This window comes from Anthonomus grandis, chromosome 22 (genome assembly GCF_022605725.1).
Source record: "Anthonomus grandis grandis chromosome 22, icAntGran1.3, whole genome shotgun sequence".
Lineage (NCBI taxonomy): Eukaryota > Metazoa > Arthropoda > Insecta > Coleoptera > Curculionidae > Anthonomus > Anthonomus grandis.
Window position 1 is genome coordinate 39,191,788 of NC_065567.1, and position 23,510 is coordinate 39,215,297.

At 31.4% G+C, this 23,510-nt stretch overlaps 1 protein-coding gene across 1 annotated transcript in view; it reads left to right on the forward strand.

Moving 5' to 3' along the window:
- Nucleotides 1-1,896: 1,896 nt before the first annotated feature.
- Nucleotides 1,897-23,510, forward strand: part of LOC126748383 (serine-rich adhesin for platelets) — a 143,084-nt gene continuing 121,470 nt past the window's right edge. Inside the window, exon 1 of the mRNA XM_050457588.1 lies at nucleotides 1,897-2,229. Coding sequence (XP_050313545.1) covers nucleotides 1,897-2,229 — 333 coding nt within the window. The remainder of the gene's footprint in view (nucleotides 2,230-23,510) is intronic.

Consider the following 23,510-nt stretch of genomic DNA (forward strand, 5'->3'; position numbering starts at 1 on the left):
TGAGTTCTTTTTTGCTCTTGCTCAATTAAATCCATTAGCTGTTGAAAAGTATATTGGCTTATAAAACATGTCTGCAAATTTTTCCGAAAATTTTTGTTTTTATTATAAATATATGTCTTAGGTTTAGTTTGTGCAATATTTTCCACAAATTCAACAAGTAATATTTCATGATAAGAAAGCGAAGAATCATTAACCTGAACTTTACATCTCTGTTCAATTGATGATGAATAGAGATCACACGAGTTGCATTTGCTGAATCTAGTTAATTTACTATACTAAAACCATTTAATGTTAATAAATTACCATGATTTTTGGAAACAGCATAATTTCTATCCAATAAATTAATGTTAAAATACCCTACGATAAGGTGATTTTTGGATGTGAATTTAATTTATATGCATTCTAAATCTTTGGAAAACTCATTGTATTCATATAAAGGCGGTTTATATACAGTGCGAACGTAAAGGTTGGAATAAATTCATTTAAAATTCAGGGGTATGTTCAAAAAAAAAACGCTCGGACATGTCGATTTTTATTTTTAACTGCGGGTTTTCTTACTATAATTTTATGTATACAGGGTGGCCCAAAAATAAGTTACGGTCATCAACGTAATTTTTTTAAATGTAAACACCTATTTTTTATTTTAGATTTAGGTTCTACATCAAATTCTAAGTACATTTCATGTACCATGTCCTATACCTAAACTCGACCGTTGACGATTGAACACAATAAAAGGCTATTTTTGGAAGAGTTATTTATATCAAGCAAGAATACATAAAAATATTTTAATTAATTTATTAAGTGTTGAAAATGGCTGCCACGAACCTCTTGGCAATATCCCAGTCGATGCTGAAATTCTTGTAAAACGTTATCGATAACAGAAGGTTCTATCAATCTTATTTCTTCCGTTATTCTAATTTTTAAGTCTTCAATGTTGTTTGGCCGATTAACATAAACTTTGGACTTAAGATACCCCCACAAAAAAAAATCTAAAGGAGTCAGATCCGGCGATCTGGCCGGCCATTCAATTGCACCCCTCCGACCAATCCAACGTCCAGGGAAAACGGTATCCAGGTACTGGCGCACGGGACGAGTGTAATGGGCTGGAGCTCTGAATTCTCGGCATGCGTGAACTGTCTGGAAACCATTAATGCCATAATACTTAGTCTCATTTGGATATAACCAGGTTTCTGTTAGAAGAAATTTTACTAAGTTGGTCACAGCTTATTTCGTCGAATTCATTAGGAACGCTTTGATAGTCCATATTTTTGATATTTAACAGATGCTTTCTGGTTTTCAGTTTTTTAGGTCCTCTTGATTATTAATCATAAGAACTCTCGTCAACATATAAAGATTCGTCTTTTCTTAAAAGAATTTGTCCATTGTTGATCCACAAAAATGTATAGTTGGTCTCTTTTCAATAGCCCTTTGCATCTTTAAATAGGTGAATATTAATTTTGTCCAGATCATCGTTAATATAGATTGGAGTTGGTGAATCCCGTATGCCAAGTGAGCTGTGGTAATTTTTTTTTGTTTTTTGAGCCTGCAACTATGCGTTTTATTTCCATATTTGGATCCTCTATTAGGTATTTAACTATTGATTTATTTAAAATTGCCTCCTTATTCACCATTATATCATGAAATGTTTTTTTAGCATTTATTTCAGCAGGTTATTTCGAAGACAAATATAACATTTATTTTCAGTTTAGTGTTAATATATGTTTGTATAATTCGACTATCAGAATTATCTGGAGGCGTATCTAAGGTTCGTCATAGAACTATTAAATGTCGACGCTTACCCTTTCATCTCTAATACATATCAGCTGACTGCGTATGGATTCTTGCGCACGAATCAACATCCCTTGCTCGTATTTCAGTAAGAATTTATATCCTGAAATGGACAGGGTTCTGAAGCGGGTCGGCCTTACGAAAAGAACACAACTCGATAATGAAACACGTTTGACAACCGATGAAAACGTAAAAATCCGTCGGCGAAGAAGATCTAAATCGCGAAGGAGATATCAGAGTAACACCGAAATTAACAAAAAGTCTCGGGGATTGTTTAATATTGATTGGGATGTTGTAAAAGACTGTAAATCCTGCAAGTCAAAAGCTATAACAAGGCGATTTTGCAGCAAAAAAGTTGACAACGAATTGTACAGATCGAATAGCTTTAAATTTGAGAGGTTTATACGAAATGGCGAGGACTTATCACCTATTAAACGAAAAGTAAGTAACTAGTAAGTTGACTTAATAAATGTTTTGGAGATTCGCCAATGTTTATATGTACATATGTACATGTTTATATGTACCAAGTCAAACAGCGTTAGAGCAACAAAACATTGTTTCTTTGTGAAAAAACCTTTTTTATGTAAACGCGGGAGGTAGTAGGATAGATTTTTTCTTTATACAGTATATCCCTACAATCCTTACCGAAACACAAGATTTTTTTTTTAAATATGATAGATACATTATGTTGTACCACTACTTATTTTGAAATTTTGTCAATCATTAAAATTATGCATTTTTTCGTACCTTGATAATATTCTTAATATAACATCCTTATCGAGAAAAAGACCATTTATAAAAATAATAATAATCGTAAATAAAATAAAATACAAAATTCTACAAATAGATAATATACCTATATACAGGGTGAGGACTCTAACAGGATTAAATTCTCTCCCAGACAATAGAAGGAAAGCTCTTTTAAAAAGGAGATTGATGGTGTACTTTTCTTTTTTAAACAAATTAACCCTTGACTTTAAATTGAATAAAAACTGTTTAGAGGTATCAAAATTAAAAAGAAAATATCCCGACGATAAATGTATATTTTTTTTTATCTTGAAAAAGTGATTAATCGCTAAAAAATGACCTGAATCATCCCACAAGAGGTCAGGTCAGGTCAGGATTTCGCCCATATATTTTTTTGAAGTGTAATGTTATGATACCTCTTGTGCCACCTTGTACAAATGCTAGTTTAAAATGGAAGTTGATGGCACATCTTGTTTATCATTAATTTATTAAAGAATAAAATTCCTTTTTAATTGCTTAAATTAAATTAAAACATTTCTGGTACTGCTACTGTTTAAGTTTTAAAAGATGATACAGGGCCGTTACTAGGGTATATGCCGCCCGGGTGCGAACAAAATTTTGCCTCCCCTCCTTTACCCCACCGAATCCGGCCTTTGATAAACATTTGTAAATAAATAACTTGAAATAATTTAACATTAAAAAAAACAACATTTTAGAAATATAAACACTTTATTTTATATTAAATCATAATTTTATTTACAATTTATTTGTAATGTAATGTATTTACAAATAAGTTGTAATTAAATACATACATACATATTATTTACATACGCAACATGCACTTTATAATATGTATATGTATACATAAAGGGGCAGGTAGCTAACATATCCAATGATTATATAAAGTTTGCTTTTCTCGCTTTTTTTAATGCAAATGTTTTAACAATGTTAGACACATCTATATTTTCTGCAATTTCTTTTTCAATACTAATTATTGATAAGTCAGAAAGCCTCTCTTGACCCATTGTGGATCGTAAATAATTTTTTATTATTTTGACTTTAGAAAAGCTTCTTTCTCCACTAGCTACTGTGACAGATAATGTTAAGAAAATTCTAATGGAAATTACTAAATTGGGAAAAACATAGATGAGGTTATTTAAAAATAGGTAGGTAAGAACATTTAAGACATTCATTTCAGGGGAAATATAGGGTGCAACATTATCAATTTCATCAGATAAATCTTGAGCTAAAATATCTTTTTAATTTTTTGATGGATCATATATAATTTTCTCAAGAGCTTCACATTTTGCAAACCTAATTGATTTTTCTGTTTGGAGAAAGCTATGTAGGTTTTAGGGAAAATTAAACAACGTATCATGTTGCTTTATTTGCTCGAATCTTTTTTCCAATTTTAATATTGTAGTATCTAATCTAACAAAATAAAAATTAATTTTAAACTGATCAACTGGATTTTTAGGGGCCTCGTCTACACACTCATAGTCAAATAAACGCTTTTTTGTTCGGGGTCTAACAATATTAATCGGAGGAAACGAAGGGTCGCAATCAATATCTTCGGCAACTTTTTTGGCCTCCTCTAAAATATCAGCGAAACCTTCATCTGATCTAATACTAGATATATATGTTTTAGCCTGTTTTAAGATTAAAATAATATTAGGTAGGGCAACATCGGATTCCATCACTTTACTTGCAATATTAATTTTTGTTAACACATTATACCATATAATAATGGAACAAATAAATTTAAACTACTTAATTTTTAAGAGTAATGAATTAGCCATAGTTTTGGTATCGGAGTTATTATCAGAGTAAAGTGCAAATAAAGCGTCATATATTTTTCCTAAATTATGTCTAAGAACTTTCAGAGCATCTATTCTGCTTTCCCATCTAGTACTAGAAAGAGGTTTTAGTGTTAACGTTGGGATTTCATCTTTTAAAACTTGCCAACGTTTAGTTGATGCGGAGAAAAAAACGTAAAGTTCCTGCACAATAGCAAAGAAACTTGTAATTTCTAAAGATGCTTTTGCAGCGTCATTAACAACTAAATTTAAGCACGCTATGGGCTGCACAAGGCACGTAAAAAGCTCTAGGGTTCAATTCAATAATTTTTTTTTGTAAACCATTATTGCGACCCTTCATATTCGCTCTATTATCATATCCCTGACCCCTTAAATCGCCTAAACAAATGTTGTGAGTCTCCAAAAAATCCAATAAAACATTAGTTAAGCCTTGTCCTGTCAAATCTGATATTGAAATGAATCCCAAAAAATGCTCTCTAATTTCGATTTGCTTTGATGTATTATTTAATAAAACAAACCTTATTACAATAGTTAGTTGGTCTTGATGACTCACGTCAGGAGTCGTATCCAAAATTATTGAAAAATATTTACTAGCATTTAACATAGATATAATGTCATATCTTATTTGCTCTCCCAGAAGGAAAATTAATTCATTTTGAATATGAACACCTAAATAATGAGGCATATTTGATGGAGTTCTTTTAATCCTGTTAATGTGATCGCATATTGTTTCATTAAAATTGGCAATTGTTTCGATTAATTTTAAAAAGTTTCTGTTTTGTTGCTCGTATATCTTGTTATTTTCACCTCTAAAACTCAAATTTTGACCGGCTAAAAACTTGACAACATAAATTATAATTTTCAAAACAGAAACCCATCTATCTTTTTTCATGTTTATTAATTTCTCGTTTAGTGAATCAGTTGTCGTTTTAGAAGAAATTGATTGTTTTAAATCAAGTCAAGATTTTGTATTACAAATATGCCCCTTTGACTTTTCATGTCTTTCTATAAGTTGACTTAAATGTCTCCAATCGTTATAACCCTCAACCAAACCACTACCACCAGAAAAAGTTTTAAATATTTTGCAAGGAAAATAATATACACAATCTTTTCATTTAAAATATACTAGCCAAACCCTCGGAATTATTTCTCCTTTACAATTTTTTTTTTATAATAAATAGATGAGAATCCTCTATTGTCTTTATTTAAAGGAAACGTCATATCAGCCTCCGTTAGTTGCGTAGGTCCTAACTCTATCAGAGTTAATTTAATTTTATCCAATAAAACATTTGGCCAATAGCCAGGATCCTTATAGACATTAATATTTTCAAAGCTGCTTGTTCTGCTAATAAAACATCACCTTCCACTATAGTTTTGGTATTCGATGATTTCTCCTTCTCTTCTCCGCTATTGACCATTATACATATATTCTCCGTCACATTTTCATCTCGGGCTTGGGAACTTGATTGGAAACTGGTTTGTCATGTGATCTTGTTGGGATTAAAAATTCTTGGAGAGAACTGCAAGCCTTTTTAGTTAATTCTTCTTTTTCACGCTTTCGTTTTCTGTACTGTGCTCCAGAAAGCTTTTTTCGATTATCAGACATCTATAATAAAACAAATCCAAAATTAAAATAAATCCAAGTTATCCTATATTTTGCCTGAATGAATAAAGAGATATATTTTTAACGTTTCAAATAAAAAAAATAAATATTAAGATTAAATGCTACTTTTTTATTAAGCAAATAACTAATATTTGAAAGGTGAGTAGCCAAACGGAATTAGTGGATGAGTGCGACTACTGGCTATTCATAACGCATATAATTTTTTCATTTTTTCCTCAAGTTCAAAATTAATTATTTTGTTTTTAGTTATTATATTATTTAACTCTAAATAAGTCAACATTACTTTTTATAATAAAATTAATTGTGCTAACAAAAATTTTAAAAATCTCAAGAGTAAAAAAATTGGGAGATTTTTAATAGGAGTAATAGGTATCTAAAAAAGGAAAAAAAAACTCCTTAAATTTCAGGAAGAATAAAAAAATATTATGCATTATAAATAGGCAGTAGGTTCAATCATCCACCATTTCCGTTTGGCTACCCATTTTCCAAACATCCTATATATTTCAAAAATATAAAAACGATATTTAAATTTTATATGACAGCTCAAAAAAAAATGTAATCAAATTAACGTATGTGTAGAGATACTTACCTTTTTAATTTTTACTGTCTGTTTTACCACAATATTAAACAAAAGCTTTTAATAACGTTGCGATTTACACGACTACAGGCTACAGGCTTAAAATTTAAAATGAAACAAGTGCACGCACTGCACGCATTTATATGCCTTGACCACAGACAAGTATTTTCCTGAAAAATCTTCGTCGCGGCATATTTTTTCCAACTCGTTGCGACCTGAAGCGGACTGAACCGTATATCTAGGTATACCTATTAAATTTGAATCGGAAATATAACTAATAATATTTAGAATGTTATAAAGTAACTTTAATACATTAATTAATAATTAATAATATTTACATATATATAATATTTTAAAATAATATGTGTATAATAGTTTTTGAAACAAATTATTAAATTTTAAAACTATTTATTCAAAAAATATTTATTTAGTTTTTTTTGACCTGCCGCCCGGGTGCCCCGCACCCCCTTCACCCCCGGGTCGGAACGGCCCTGGGATGATATAATGAATGTGTACATTTTTTGTAAAAAAAACTATTTATTACTTAAGCAACTATTCAAAACGAAAACCATTTATTGCGAAAGCCCTAAATGATGATAAAATTCTGTTTGTAAACTTCTTAAAACATTCAACGTAATTAATTAAATTTCGTTTCCGATCTTCCATTTTAGTTCTTCAATATTTCTGGGTCTTGTAACATATATTTTACCTTTAAAATAACCCCAAAGGTAAAAATGTAATGGAGTAAGATCAGGTGACCTTGCTGGATATTCGTTTGTCCGTCTCCGTCCAATCCATATAATGCAGAAAAAATTAATATGAAATTATCGTACATTATCATCACCATGAGGAGATCGTAGGGTCAGCTTGCTAAAAGTAGATTTTTTCTTTAAAATTTCCATTTTTAGTAGGAAATAATTGTTATTTCTGGTACCAATGTATTTTATAAAAATCAAGATATCTGTCACCAGGTATTATCAAAAAATATTGCGCCAATAATTCGACCTCGAGTAAATCCAGTCCACACATTAGTTAGCTTAATGTGTATGCTGCTCGACCACCTACTGGATTTGTTTCGGCATAGTACGGACAATTGTGCCAGTTTACTTAAAAAGAAAAGCTATATGGTACATATTTGCAAAGACCACATAATAAAATTGTCTTGCAGGAGTGATAGGTTATTCTTCATAACTGACTAGGATATCCAATTTTGTATCCTCGGTTACCCATGGTTGTTTTTGTCTAGGGATACTTCTTACATTTCCATGACTTCTGACTTGCTTCTCTATTTTTCTCACAGTACTTTGACTCAGTAGGGACAAACCAGAATGAGTCTCTTAAAATAGCGTCACAAATTCATATTGAGTTTGCATCCGGTTTCCAAACCTAATAATCATTAGGATTTCGGTTTTTAAACTTTTTGTTAAGTACGGCATTTTGGCGTGAATAAATACTGGGTACTTACTTTACCAAAGAACACTTTTCTGATAATACCTACGCATTCTTTAATTCGATTTACCTCACAAGAACCTTATTTATCTGGGTCTTTTTTATTAAACAAAAATTTGAATTAATGTATTCATTTAAAGGCTATCATATACGGTCGCATCTACATAATTTTGGGGAAATTTATCGTCATTTTATAGTGATTAATCACCTTCTCCAGATATGCAAAATACGCATCTCACGTGGATTTATTTTGTTTTTTATTTTCATAGACCTCCAAACAATTTTTTCAATTTAAAGTCAAGGGTTAATTTATTTTAAAATAAAGTGTATACCATCAATTTTCTTTTTAAAAGAGCTTTCCAACAAGGTGCCACAAATAGCATCATCCCATTTTAAAAAATTAACTAGGGTTAATTCAACCTTTCGGAGGGGTTGAAAAGGAGTTTTTAATACATTTTTAAAGGCAATAAAAATGTAAGTAGGCTTTTTTTGCGTTTTTCGAAAATGTTTTTTTTTTTAAACTCTAGCGAATTTATTCCAGTTAGAGTCCCCCCTATATACAGAATGTTTCATTGGGAAGGGGATATATTTTAAATGAAAATCAAGGTTTTACAGGAAATTCCAAGAATCCCACAATTTATATATATCTCTATATATCCCTTTTATAACCAAAATATAGGGTAATTTAGCAAAAATGCTATTTGTTAAATTCACCTATAACATTTGAACAAACGTATAGAGCCCTACCTAAAATTTAGATTATGAAAATGAAGAAAATCCTTGTCAGGTTTTGGTGAAATTTTTAGAGTTATATAATACCCTGAACAAGTATTAGTTTTTAGATTTAAAACTTTAGATATAGTTAATAATAATCCAAAAATCAGCATCAGAAGAGTAAGGTCAGTTGGTGACGAAATTCGAAGAATATTTCCACAGATGAGGCTAAGTTAAGGGGCGGTGGACTTGACCGAAATGGAGTGTACTGTAGCGTTTTAACTGTTCGTTTAGGTATTAATTAATATTGTACTTGATGCACGTAAATAGTCAATTAACTTATTACACAGGAACACACTAAAGACAATGACTTTAGACTACTTAATCTATTTCGATTTAACAGTGGTGCCAATATTCAGACTTAAACTGGCTTCCTAGCGGCGAGGGTTCCTTATATTAGCTAGACCATTGTTCCAAAATATTTAATAACCTTCCACGTGTATCATGAAATGGCGCGCGATGTGCCCGCCGCACGTCTTTACCTTTGAGAATAACTAAACTGCACACTTTATAGCGAAGATATTAGGAGACAGGAACAGGTTTATCACCGAATAGAGAATATTTGTAATGAATTGTGGAATAACCTTTTTTCGACTTTCAAAAGTTGGTAAAAAATAGTGCTTCGAGTACCAGGAAATGCAAAATGATGAACATTTCAAGCAGTTGTTGTTGGGTTATCCAATATTTAAATAAGTAAAGTATAAGTAGTTATTATAATTATGCACCTCATCATTATTAGTTTTTGTTTGTTTTATCTCTTCTATTACTTGAAAAAAAGGATTTAGGATCAAAGTATGATCCTAAAACAAGCTATATTTTTTTTGACAATTAGGCATACATCTGCCTAACTTTATAGTCGGTATTTTTATCCTATCAAATAAGTGGTAAATGTAAATATTCCTGATTTATTTTACGCCCTTAAGACTTAACCTTAGATGAAAGTTTATTACGGAAAAATGGGATTTAGATACGCAGTCACAAGCCGTTGCGAGCTCATTTATACTGGTGCTTACATAGTGTATATGTAAATATTTTTAATCGGAAGATTTAAGAGATAAACAGTATGAAATGAGCCGCTCAGAGGAAAAGTGGTATGTGTCAGTATTTTTTAATTTTTGAGTTATATCATTAATTATGTTTCTACTGGTCTAATATATTCAGTCGAAAACTGGTATAAGTCAAAATTTTAACTTAGCTAAGATAAGAGCTTCCTAACGTTATTCCTCTCAACATAATGGATTCGTTCGCTGGAATAGTGGTATAAGTCAAGGCGCCACGCTGTTCCGATGTCGCGCCAGGTCCTATTAAACTCGCTTTTTCTTGTTTAGTCAGGTTCTTTTAGTGTTATGGTACTTAGTGTGTAGATCAGTTACTGTAGCTAAGAAAAAAGATATGATAGAACTTCTTCAGTGGATTCCCCCGATTCAGCATCAGTTCTTCCTGGACTTACTGACAAAAGAAGATGCTGTTGACAGTGGTCCATTATCCGATTCTGATGAAGATTAATTTGTTTAATAACTTGTTCTTACTCTCCTTACTGTAAGTTTAGTATGTAAGATAAGTAGTAGTAATGTTTTGCTCTTTAAGCTCTATATTTTTTGAACACTTTTATCAGTAATAGATATCATAGTAAACATACTACAGCTATTAATTTTCTTTGGTTCATCAGTTTTGTGAAATTTGGTTAACTTTTACGAGGAAAAGTGATATAACTTTCCAAGTTATAGCACTTTTCCGCTATGTTTTTGAAAAAAACTTACTGGAAGAATAACATTGGGCGGCAAAAATGTAATTAATGGGCGCAATCAGTAAAAATGTTTACCATATGAAATTTTAGTACAGGGTTATTATCAATATGTACAAAAAAGTAAAGAATATGTTACTGTGATTTTTTAATTCATTCAGATGCAAAATATCAATTTTCTAAATTTCTACTTTAAGGGAATTAGACCACTTTTCCGCTGAACGGCTCAAATATTAATAAATTGTGTTTTAAAAAAAAATTATTTCAATATGCCATTAAAAAGTAAAAATTCAAAAAAAATTTTAACATTATGTTACTGCAAGCAGAAGCAGTGACTGAAGCATTTCTTTGAAAAACGTAATATTAAGTTTAATTTTTTTTCATTTATCTTTCTTTTTCTAAATAGTAACCGGCATGATTCTTTTGGTGATACTGATGATTTTTAGTTACTTTTACCAACCGAAAAGATGGTTCTTATATTAAAGGCATTTCACAAAATGTTCGTACTAGCTATAAAGGATGTTACTCACCCTCACCCACATAAAAGGTTGGAGTAATGAGACTTTTCAGGGAACGTAGAAGCCAAGGCAAAGGACCACGTTTTATTATAGTTCATGCAGTTGAAGAAAATGGTTCTGTTTCTAATGCAGATACAAGGCGGAAAATTACTAGCACAAAAGTGGGTAAGGAAAAATCTCATTCCAAATTTAAAATGAAAATAAACATGACATGTTTATTGATAACGCCACATACCCCAATAAACAAATAGATAAGGCACCAAGCTACTTGTCAAGGAAAGCAGAAACGCAAGATTATCTACGAGTGAAAGGAATACCTTATGATGAAAGTATGTTAAAGCCGCAAATTTACAATATTATAAAAGTCCATAAACCAAAGTATAAAAGATATGAAATTGATGAACTGAATAAGCTAATATTAAAAGAATATGCGGCCAAGAAAATTGTGAAGAATTTTTCAAAGAATTCCTTGAAGAAAAGTATAAAAGTCTCGGTGTGAGAGGGCTAAACGGTTTAAATTTTTTTTTAAGAAGGAACACAAAATAGATACAGTTGTGCAAGAACTAATAATTAATTATTTATATAAAAAGGATAGTGATACTGAAGCCAAAGAAGAGCCGAATTATCTGGAATAGAAGGACTAAATAAAGATGATGAAGTACAAAGCCTGACCGTTGACGACAAAACCTACGCTAAGTTAAAAATGTCCATGTATATATGTTATATCACTTTCTTTAGACAAAAAATAATAAAATTGTATATTAGTACATTTTTAAGTTTTATTTTTAAGTACATTATTTGTAAAGGTTTTTAGTGTCCTATAACTGGAACCAATGCAAATCACAATATTACTGAATAAATAATATTCACATTTTAACTTACCACCACAAAATATAAAAAGACTAAAGTAAAACTTCTTTAGCTCAATTCATAGGTATATATCATATATGTATGTATATACTCTCTCTTGCTCCTACAGTAATATACGAACCGTAACTATCTCTTTTTCTATCTCCACTAACTGATATCTCCTTCTCAACTACCGTTCGTCGCCCGATCACACTTTTAGTAACTCATTCGCTAGCTTACTTCCCCTCAAGCGTGCATAAAGAAGTTTGACTTCAATAATAATAATAGTGGTAAATTCTTATACATATTTTTTTAAATTAAGAAAATAATCTCTTAATCATCAGCTCATTTTTTCCGAATGTAAACGCAGCACAAGATCGCAACTTATTAGCTTTGTTCGCAGAAACAAATTTGGAACTAAAACTGAACATAGATTAATACTTCTTAACTAGGAATCTAAAGACCATAAGAGTCAATAGAACACTGAACGCAGATTGACGCTTACGCCCTCTAAATGTCAGGGAGTAGTACTAACCGGAAGTGAAAATGGGTTTGTAAAGTCATAACAGCGGGTAATTTAGAAATCGATTATGGCGGCAAATTTGAATTTCGCTCTACTATACCCTGCGCTTAAAATGAGTCGAAAATATGTGGTTCTTTTGGAAATTATAGTAGGCAGATTGGAAAAGTGTTAAGTCGGGACTTTTTTTGTTTCTAGAAAAAGTCCTCGATTTGTCACTTTGTCTATTTGCGTACTATAATTTTTGAAATACCCATACATTTCATACCAGATAAATAGGTCTGGGTCTCAGAAATCAAACAAGAAATATTCACTAAATGTATAACTATATTATAAAGAGAGATTACAGCAAAAAATTCACAAGTTATACAATAAAAATTAACAGTTGTACACCCTTGTTAAAACATTAAATAAAATATAAAACTTGTTTTTAAGTCTGTAGTGTATAAACTTAATTTAATTAAGAACTTTATGGTATAAAGAACAAACTTTGTGAGTTAGGATTTATTAAGGATTAGTTTTCAAGGTTTTAAAAATCAATAAAAAAATTTAAAAATCACCCAGAAATTACTGCATACACAATTCACCAGTAATGTTCCTTAGTAAATATTATAAATTAAATAACTACCAACAATGCAAGAAGCAACAAGTAAAACTTATACTGGCAGAAACAAATGTTAAACTATTCATAAATGTATTACTATATTTTAGAGATTATAAAAAAAATCACAATTTATACAATCAAAATTACTAGTTTTACATGCTTGTTAGAATATTAAATAAAATATAATGATTCTTAAAAATTCCATAATGTATAAACTTGCAACATAATTTAATTAGGAACTTTGTTGTATAAAGAGCAAAGTTTGCAAAATAGAGTTTATACAGAGTGTGGCCTATTAAAAAACCAGACAATCTGTGTCATTTGCTGTCCACAGATTTAACATGACAGCTTCTTCTTAAAATCTCACTTTTGTTGTTTATATTTGAACTTAATTTAGTAATTTTTACAAAAAAAGTTTATTGCCATAACGATTTATGCAAATGCCATGTCGTGAATGTCTATATTTGATTCAAAGATTTTACTCTTCATATATCAGTTCTTTTACAGCAATATAATTGATTGCAGTTTTTAGAAATTTTCCTGTATTCCACATATCAGCATACCCAAATGAAAACTAATCATAGCTGACACACAATACCCTGAACTAAACTACTGGACAAACTGTGCGAAATATTAAAACAGATCAATTTTGTTAAGATTTTTCTCCAAATTTGGTTAATGAAAGTTAGTTTTCCAGCAGAAGTAAAAAAGAAAAGCTGTGCAAGCTAAAGAACTATGAAAAATGGCCGTATTTTATATGACATAATTTGATACTTGACAGTCCGTGCAGCCTCGGTAAAAGCGGTAGTTTACGTAGTTTTGCATTCTTAGTGCCATCTAAATGTCGAGGAGTAGAAGCTTTTTAGTGTTCCGTAAATCTCCCAAACTTTCAAGGCCCTGAAACAGAACCCTTCAGAAAGACAATTCTGGTGCCTGTCTACTTATATACCGATTCCAGATTTTTATACCCGGACCGAGGTGAATTTCAGTCGAAATTCTCCAACACCTGGCTGTTTAACTTAACCTAAATTTACCAGGGCCTTGAAAGCTTGGGAGATTTATGGAGCACTAAAAAGCTACAAAAAATACAACAAAGTTCCTAATTAAATTAAGTTAAAAGTTTATACATTAGAGAATTTGGAAGAATTTTTATATTGTATTAAATATTTTAACCAGCATGTACAACTGTTTATTTTGATTGTATAAATTGTGAACTTTTTTTATAATCCTTTTCTTAATATAGTAATACATTTATGAATATTTAAACGTTTGTTTCTGCTGCTGTAATTGTTACTGGTTGCTTCTTGCATTGTTGATAGTTATTTAAGTTATGATATTTAGTAAGGACCATTACTGCTGAATTGACTATGCAGTAATTTCTTGGTGATTTTATTAAATTTTTATAGACTTTTATACTATAACCTTTTGTAACCTTTGTAACCTAAATAAATCCTAACTTACCAAGTTTGTTATGCATACAACAAAGTCCCTAATTAGTTTTAATAGTTATTTAATTAAGTTATTATAGAATTAGGAAGAATTTTTTTTAAGAAGAAGAGCGAAATTCAAATTTTGCCCCATAATCGGATTTTAAATTACCCACTGTTATGACATTACAAACTCATTTTCACTTCCGGTTAGTACTACTCTTCGACATACAGAGAGCGCAACAGTCAATCGGCTTTCATTGTTCTATTATAAGAGTTTCCTATCTAAGAATTATTAATCTATGAACTTTACCGTTTTACGATTTTATTTATTTATTTATTTACTTATACATGGGCAAAGGAAATACAGAGAATCATTAAGTAACAATGATTAATAATATCTAACCTATGCTTACCAAAACCTTACCCAGGAATTTGTTATAAGTTTCAAAAAGGCTAATATCATGATGTTGATTTGCTAGTCTAATGGTTCTAGTAAGGAAATTATTAAGACCATAATGGTTATTACGGTGGGTTGGGTAATAAAAGGTATCAGTGGCTCTAGTTATTCTTAGTAGAGCATGAATATTGATTTTTTGAAATAGCTCTGAAGGTCCAGATTTCCCATATAGGATATTGTAAAAAGTAATAAGATAACTCTTCTTATGGCGGACAGTAATGGAAGCCATATGTAGCATATCAAGTATATCCGCATCATTGTAATTATCCAAGATATTCAATGTATATGAAATTTGTGTTTAATTAGTTCCAGAGCATCAATATGTATCCCATATTATAAAGGAGACCACACAGGAGGCATAGTCCAGATTAGGACGGACCAGAGCACAGTAGAGTATTTTTAAAGTGGCAATACTTATGAACTCTTGAGTGGATCTCCCAAAAAAAACAAGCATCGGAAAACCTTTATTGATAACACTATCTAAGTAATAAAAAAACTGCAAGTTTGTAATAAAAGTGACACCCAAATCTTTAAAAAGAGGAGCACCTTTAAGCGTATAGCGACCGATCGTGTAGTCGAAATTAATAGTATTTCTAGAACAAGAAAAGGTTTTTTTTACATTTAGCTGGATTAACTTTCATACCATTTTCTTCACATGATTATTATTATTTACAATAAATTATTTAGATCATATTGTAATTTGTCAGAATCATCAGGGGAATCGATAATACAGCTTCAAGGCAGATCATCGGCAAAGAACGAAAATAGGCAGCTAGTGAAGCATTCATCTATATCATTAATAAAAATATTTAAAAGAAGTGGCCTGAGATGAGAACCTTGAGGCACAAGAGATGGAATCTGAATGGTTTTAGAAAGAAAATGACCAATTTTACCAACCAGTCCACGATCAGATAATTAGCTCTTGAAAAAAAGTTCTAGTTTTCTTTTTGTTACTGTAAGTAAAAAAAACAAATCTTTATTTTTATTATTCGTAAATCATCAAGTCTCTCATATTTTAACGCAATCAAGTGTATTATAGTTATATTTAATTGAGTATCTACCAAGTAAGATACAATACTTAATCCTCTTACGCCACTGGGTTAGCCGGTCGAGATTGGTCATTTGTATCTAATTCATTGCATAGAATTTAAGATTGTCCTAAAATAGAGAAATCAGATTGTGTTGACAGCAGTGGCAGATATGATTTATAAATATGTTTAATATTACGGGCTTCTCCTATGATACCCAAGACTGAATATAAAATTCCCGAGACAAAATTTTTTTGCTGGACACATGTAATTTTCCTGATGTACTTCTGACTGAGCACTGGTTGAGGCCTAGTGAATGTTTTTTAATATCTGATTATGTTCCTATATCAAATTTTTGTCGTCAATAATCTATACATGGAGGAACCATGATCTTGGCTAGGCAAACAATTGAAACGATTTTTTGCAATATTGCTAAGTATGATAATCTTCTGTTAGAGAATGTTTTTGAATTCTTTTTTTCTTTTTGTAAGCGTTTTAATTTATATATTCTTTGTGTTTATAGGCCACCTACAGGAGATATTGCTATATTTCTGGACAAACTTGATTCTCTTTTATCCCAGTTGTCCCTACACTCTAAGGTTATATTGGCTGGTGACTTTAATATCAACTACACTGATGAAACCTTGCCACGTACTTCTCTTTTAAGTATTTTAAATTCGTACGACTTGAAAATGCACGTTCTTTCTCCCACACGAATAACTTCTTCATCTGCAACTACAATTGACTATTTCTGTACAAATTTTGATGACGTTTTATGCACAGTACTCCCATCTGGTATTTCCGACCATGAAGCTATTCTTGCCAAATATAAAATGCCATATAATACTGTATCATCTTCATCTCATTATATGGGCAGAATTTTCAGCAGGAGAAATTTCAATGCTTTTTCTGCTGCTACAGCTTCGGTAAATTGGAATGCACTTGAAACGGCTTCTGAACCACTTACTTTATTTTTTCAAGTTCTGTGCGATAAGATCAATCAGTGCTTTCCCAAAATGAGGCTTAAAACTAAGAAACGAAAACCATGGGTTACAAGAGGCCTTAGAATTTCTGCTAAAAACCTCAGTTTTTTGACTAAATTGTGCAAATATACCACAAATGAAAATATCCTTGTATATCATCAGAAATACCGTAGTCTGTACAGAAAGACAATTAAAGCAGCAAAATCTAATTATTATAGGGATCGCTTAAATATGTCATCAAATAGGCAAAGAGAGTGTTGGTCGATTATTAATGATTTTAGACATTGCCATAGAAAAGTATCGAAACCGGAGTTAAGACCTAACATTTTAAACGACTATTATTGTGATATACCTAATATCTTGCTCAAGGGCATTCGTAGTAACATTGATCCCTTACACTATCTTCAACAAGTGTCGGTTGAGCATTCATTTTTCTTTCATCCTGTCGAACTTACCGAAGTAAAAAATGAAATCAAACGCCTAAAAAACCATAAATCATCTGGAGCTGATGGGATATCTTCGAGGTTGTTACTCTTTTTGCCTGATTCAGCCTTAAATGCTTTAGTTTCTGCCATAAACAATTCTTTACATAATGGCATTTTTCCTTCATGTTTAAAAGAGGCAGTGGTTATCCCTCTTCATAAGGGTGGAGATTTGGATCAGCCTTGTAATTTCCGTCCCATTTCTATTTTGTCTACCCTCTCTAAGATAATTGAAAAACTTGCAAAAAGCAGAATTTTGTCCTTTTTTACATCATAATGGCATTTTGTCTGCAAATCAGTTTGGATTTCAAGCCGGTAAAGGGACTCATGATGCTGTTTTTAGCTTTTTGGAGAGCGTCTATGTGTCCTTGAATTCTGGAGAGTCATCGGCGGCAGTGTTTTGTGATGTATCCAAAGCATGTGACTGTGTGGATCATGGAATACTGTTATCTAAGCTCGATAAATATGGTTTTAGAGGTGTAGCGTTGCGATGGCTTGAGTCCTATCTATCAAATCGTACTCAGAAGGTTACAGTGTCTGGGCGTTTGTCTGCTTCTAGATCCCTAAAATGCAGCGTTCCCCAGGGTTCAGTGTTGGGACCACTGTTATTTTTACTGTATGTGGATGACTTGAGTTCATTGAAACTGCAGGGCAAGGTGGTTCAGTTTGTTGATGATACCACCATACTATGGAGCCATTCTGATTATATTAAGACTTGTATCCTTGAAGACCTTCAGATTTTATCAGGGTGGTGTGCTTCCAACAGGCTCGTGTTTAATGTAAGAAAGACGTCTATTATGGGGTTTAAGTGCGATGTTCAGGGTCTGATGTTTGACGAAAATTCCCTCTTGCAGAATAAAGAGTGCTGCAAGTTCCTAGGAATTACCATTGATGGTCGCCTTCGGTTTGAAGATCATATTTTACATTTAGCTGGGAAATTATCTTCTGGATGTTTTGCAGTAAGAATGGCAAAACAAGAGCTGGGAGGGGTGGTTGCACGTTCGTGTACTTTTCACTTATTGAATCTCATATTCGGTATGGCTTGCCTTTTTGGGGTTTAACCAATAAGGGGCTACTTAACATTATCTTTGTTATTCAAAAAAAAGCAGTTAGATACCTGTGTTCTGCTAAATTAAGAGATTCTTGCAAACCCCTCTTCATTTCTAAAAAAATCCTAACTCTTTTTTCACTCTTTATCTTAGAAACAGCTGCTCTTATTCACAAAATTCCCAAACTACCCTCTGACACTGGCCATTTGACTCGTCGTGATGAACGTCGTGACGTCTTCCTTTACCAAAAACTCATTAATTTACATAAGTAAAAAAATTTACAATCATGTTCCTCTATATGTTAGACATATATCGGATATTAAGAAATTTAAAAGAGAATTAAAGTCGCTTTTATTGGCTAAGGCATATTATAACCTGGATGACTTTTTTAATGATAGGTTTTAACCTTGGACATGTTGGAAAGTTTTTTTTTTCCTTTTTTCTTCTCTAGTTTTGTCAACAAGTTTACCTTTATTTAGTAATTGATTGTTTTATTTAGTTATCTTTAATTCAAGTATGTTCAAAAAGTTTTGTCTTCTATTGTTTAATTTTGTTCATTGTTTTATCAATTTTTGAAATTGTATTTTTGTTTTGTTTTTTTAGCTTGTAGGATGCTTGTACACAAGAATATTTTTACGTAATATAGCACATTTTCTTTCTTTCTTTCTTTCTTAATTCGTAATATTTGAGTTCCAATTATGAGTAATCTATAGTGAGTCTTGAGCCTAAAAGTGGAACACTAAAACCCTGAGTTTGGTCAGTAAAATACTATGATTCCGTGGTCAAAGACATAAAAAGAAGTCGGTGCATGTACCCGTCCACTCCCCTCCAAGACCCGAGGCAAAAAATCCGTAAACATCAGTAGGTTGATTTTCCTCGGTTGATTTTCTAGTCTGAAGTAAAAACTGCCACCAACTGCCCTTCAAGTGAAGTCCCAAGATAACCACATACAAAACTCCCATTTTTTTTTTGGTAATACACTAATAATATTAATTGCCTACCAATTATTACCTCCCGCTTTAAAAATAAGGTATTACAAAGCTACTCTTCCAGTTCTCTGGAAAATAACCTAGATAGTGATAAATTAAAAATATCAAAGAACAAATTCAATTCAATTAGATTTGTTCTTTGATATTCTTGGTAATTTTGATATATTTAAGGGTCAATTGGTCCCTCGGCCAATTTCCAAATTCTTGAACTCGCTGGTATAGAAATGTATGTAATAATACACACAATAGTTTTTCGCCCAGAAGATTTTGTCAAAATGTGTAAATAATCAAATGTGGATATTTTCAGCAGAAATCTCTTAAGGACCTTGATGGATCATTTAACGTGAAGCGTCAGGATCGCTAGGTGTTTTAGTTGTTTTGTATATTCTATTGTTGTAATATTAGTCGTTGGCATCAGTTACTGTGAGACTACCCATTGAAATCATTCTACTGTACATTTTATCGTTTTTCTTAAGGTTAATATTATAAATCTTATTAGGCATTGATAATAAATAGATCATTCTTTGAATGAAAAATAAATACTTCATTAATATGCGAAGAATTAATAAATACGAATCATATAAAAATCTAAGATCGTTAAGACGTAATAAGCATGATTAACACTTTCCTTAATTAACAAAAAAAGATTTAATTTGTATAAACGACATAAGTCATTTTTCAGATTACTAACTATTAAGCGAGGGATATGAGTGGTCTTTGACTTAATTCTTGTACTCGTTAACTTCCTTAAAACATGTTTCTCAAAAATAATTTGCTTGTGGTCGGTTTCGTTCACGAGCTTCTCGAAAATTTCTGAATGTTTATGAAGACCATACACAAAATGCATATCGACCCACTCTTAAATCGTAAATACATACACATTTTTTAAAAAAAGAATTACAGAAAAAACCTTAAACTTTAGCAAAGTAAAAACATAAAACCAAATTTTGTCACGTCGCACAAGGGTGGATCGTTTTAAAATGAAAGCACTGTATATGAAGTTTTTGACTTATTTTTAGCTACAGATGCGGCTGATAAAATATTGCTTAAATTTGGTAACTTTACACCCTGTACAAGAAACAACAATAGTTCCAATATTGAGCCTTGTGGTACACTGGTAGAAATAGGAGAAGCGGTTGAGTTTTTCTTAAAAATAACACTATTTTCTATTAGAAAGTTTCTCTATTTAAAAATTTTAACTGTATCAAAACCCTAGAGAAGTCATCAGTTTTTTTGCAGCAGCTGATTTCGTCCATTACTTTTAAGAAGGTTAATATGGTACCATCATCTCTCTAAATCCCAACCGTAACACAATTGGAGTGGAACACAAGGAGGTGCCTCCTTCCAAACTATAAAAAATAGGCCTTTTTCAACATTCACTATATAACACATTTATGTTAATACATTAGGCATACAATGCCCTGCATACGAACTGATAATTAGTCGCAGCATGCAGCATCTGATTTAAATAATAAAAAACATTTGCGTACCTCATCTCAAACTGTTCAACCTCTTCTAGCTTTTTCTTGACTTTACCTCTCCTAAATTTTTGATATTTTCATATTTTTGTCCGTTGTTTTCATTAAGTGGTTAAAACGAGATTAAAATGCATCTGTTCCTGGCAGTCCCTGAAATGATAAAGTGCTTATTTATGGAGATAATTATAAGACTGTCAGAGAAACGGCAAATATATTTTAGGAAAAGTATCCGGGCAAAAATTGTATTATTTAACATTATTATGCTTAATAAATAAAGAGAACGAATAAGAATTGTAGCTCTTTTAGAATGTTAAGAATTATATTTTATAAAAGCTGGTAGATAAAAGACCGTTGTTGTTCTTTTTATTCACGGAGAATTAAATATTTATATCATAGGTCTAGGTTGTGAGCATCATAAACTTAATTTTTTGGTAATGGTAACTGGGTGATTCCTTGGTAATATCTTTGTGCCGTTCCTTTATATATGTCCAAGCCCTGCCACTACTCCCTGCCTGTCATATGGGTCACGATGTCCTTAGAGTCGACTGTCGCAGCTACCATGTAGTACTATGTACTCCCTGGAGGGGAGGAGTTATTGCCTCTAAGTTTACCGTTCATATCGATCCTGTATTGCTTAGGCATACGAGGTATTGGACTCTTATCCAGTTGCACTCCAATTTTTGTTTTCTCAGTGCAGGGCTATCAAACGATAGCACCACATATTTTACAAACATATTTACCAATTCTCTGTTGTCAAGTTTACACGCATTTTCAAAAGAGGAAGTTTTCAGCTATATATCAACACATATCATAATAGTAATTTAACTTATTGATGTTAGATTTTGGATTAAAAATTAAAAGTAGAAATAGATAATAAGTGCAAAAATAACATCTTCAAAGCAAACAAAAATTATTAGCATTCTTATTCCTAAAACCGCTTCTAAAAAATTTGAAATGGCAACACAGGTAAAAGTTGATGTCATTTTGACAAACGGCTTTTTGTTTACATTCGGCATTTGTGAAGTTCTGCGTTTTTTCTTTAGTTTTTGGTTAAAAAAGGAAAAGTCATTTCAGTGTTTTTGTGAATTGTTATGATAGTAAAAACTTGTACCGTTTGTGCCGCACTATGGGAAAAAGGCGATTTAATCCGATCTTTTCACAAGTAAATACCTATATTGTCATAACACCATATCAAAGGAAAACCGTCGTCATAAACGTAGAATAATAAAAACTTATTAAGAAATCTATGAATATATAATTATCAAATATTTAATTTCTATAAAAATGCTTTTATTAAATTAGACCTTTACTCTAATGAAGTACGTTAAAGAAACGCATAAAGAGTTCATAAATGATAATATTGTTTATAATTTAAAGCATAATCTATTATTAATAAATATTTATCATGTAAATATTGTTTGACGACGTCACTGGTAAAGATTACTTGTGTCGGAATGGATAATACGCTCGAGCGGCGTTGCGATGTTGTCGTCTTTTTCTCTAATATACGTTATCGACATTCATTTAACTTTGAATGTTGACTGCTTTATAGAGGCTTATTTTATGAAAAAAATGCTTCATATTTTATTGAAGAATAATAATATTGTTTTGCGCCTTTCAAACTAGGTGAGCAGTTTTTATGATCTAAAGGCTGTTTTTTTTTGCCATTTTTACATAAGCATTTGGCATCATTGCATCAAAGATGTTGTCAGCAAACAAACTGCCCATGCTAATTCTAGCCTTCCAGTGTTCTAAGAGTAATAGTAATACAAGGCTTGGCATACACAAAAACAAAACAAATTTCTATCACCAATATGACGATAATATTTTCAACTAAGCAGAACCCGTATTGACTATGTAGTGCCTTTAATTGGGCAGGTATCTATGCCAGGTAGTATTCAATGACTCTTCTTTAAACCGGGAGTTATTTAAATAAAATTAATAATTATGTTTTCATGAAAATAGAAATATTATGTAATGATAACAGAAAGCAAAAAAAGTGATTCCTTGCCGACATGGGCACGAATATTGCTTTATTTTTCTTCCAAAATCAAAGGTACTAGAGCTGATTACACGAATTGGTTATTCGCTCCTATTCGTGATCGCGCCTCATGTTTTTTTTTCTTCTCTTTTTCTGGTTGCTTGCCTTATTTATTTCTTCTGCTTTCCATCTTACGGATTAATATAATTATTATATCTACAAGAAAACACAAAAAAGTATATAAAAATATTTGAAAGAAAGTGCAATCGCAGTGATAATTTCTTATTTTTTAAATTATCATCCTATGAGATGACTATTTGTTTAGCTTTGACTCTTCGATATTCCCGCCTATTGTCTATCTACATCTGAATAATCAATTCTTGAATGATAAGACTGGGTTGTCGGTCGTCAGTTAAAAATGGGCGAGAAGCAATCAGTATATATTTTGCGATTTATTTTAACGCTTGGTTGCAGTATATTGACCAAACGCCAAATTTAAAACCGTTTTAATATTATCGGTAGTGACTTCTCATATAGTATATAAGTATCAGTTCATAAATTTTTACGCCAGATGAAATACTAAAATCTCTACATAAAACACACCCGTTCTTTTAAATTCGAA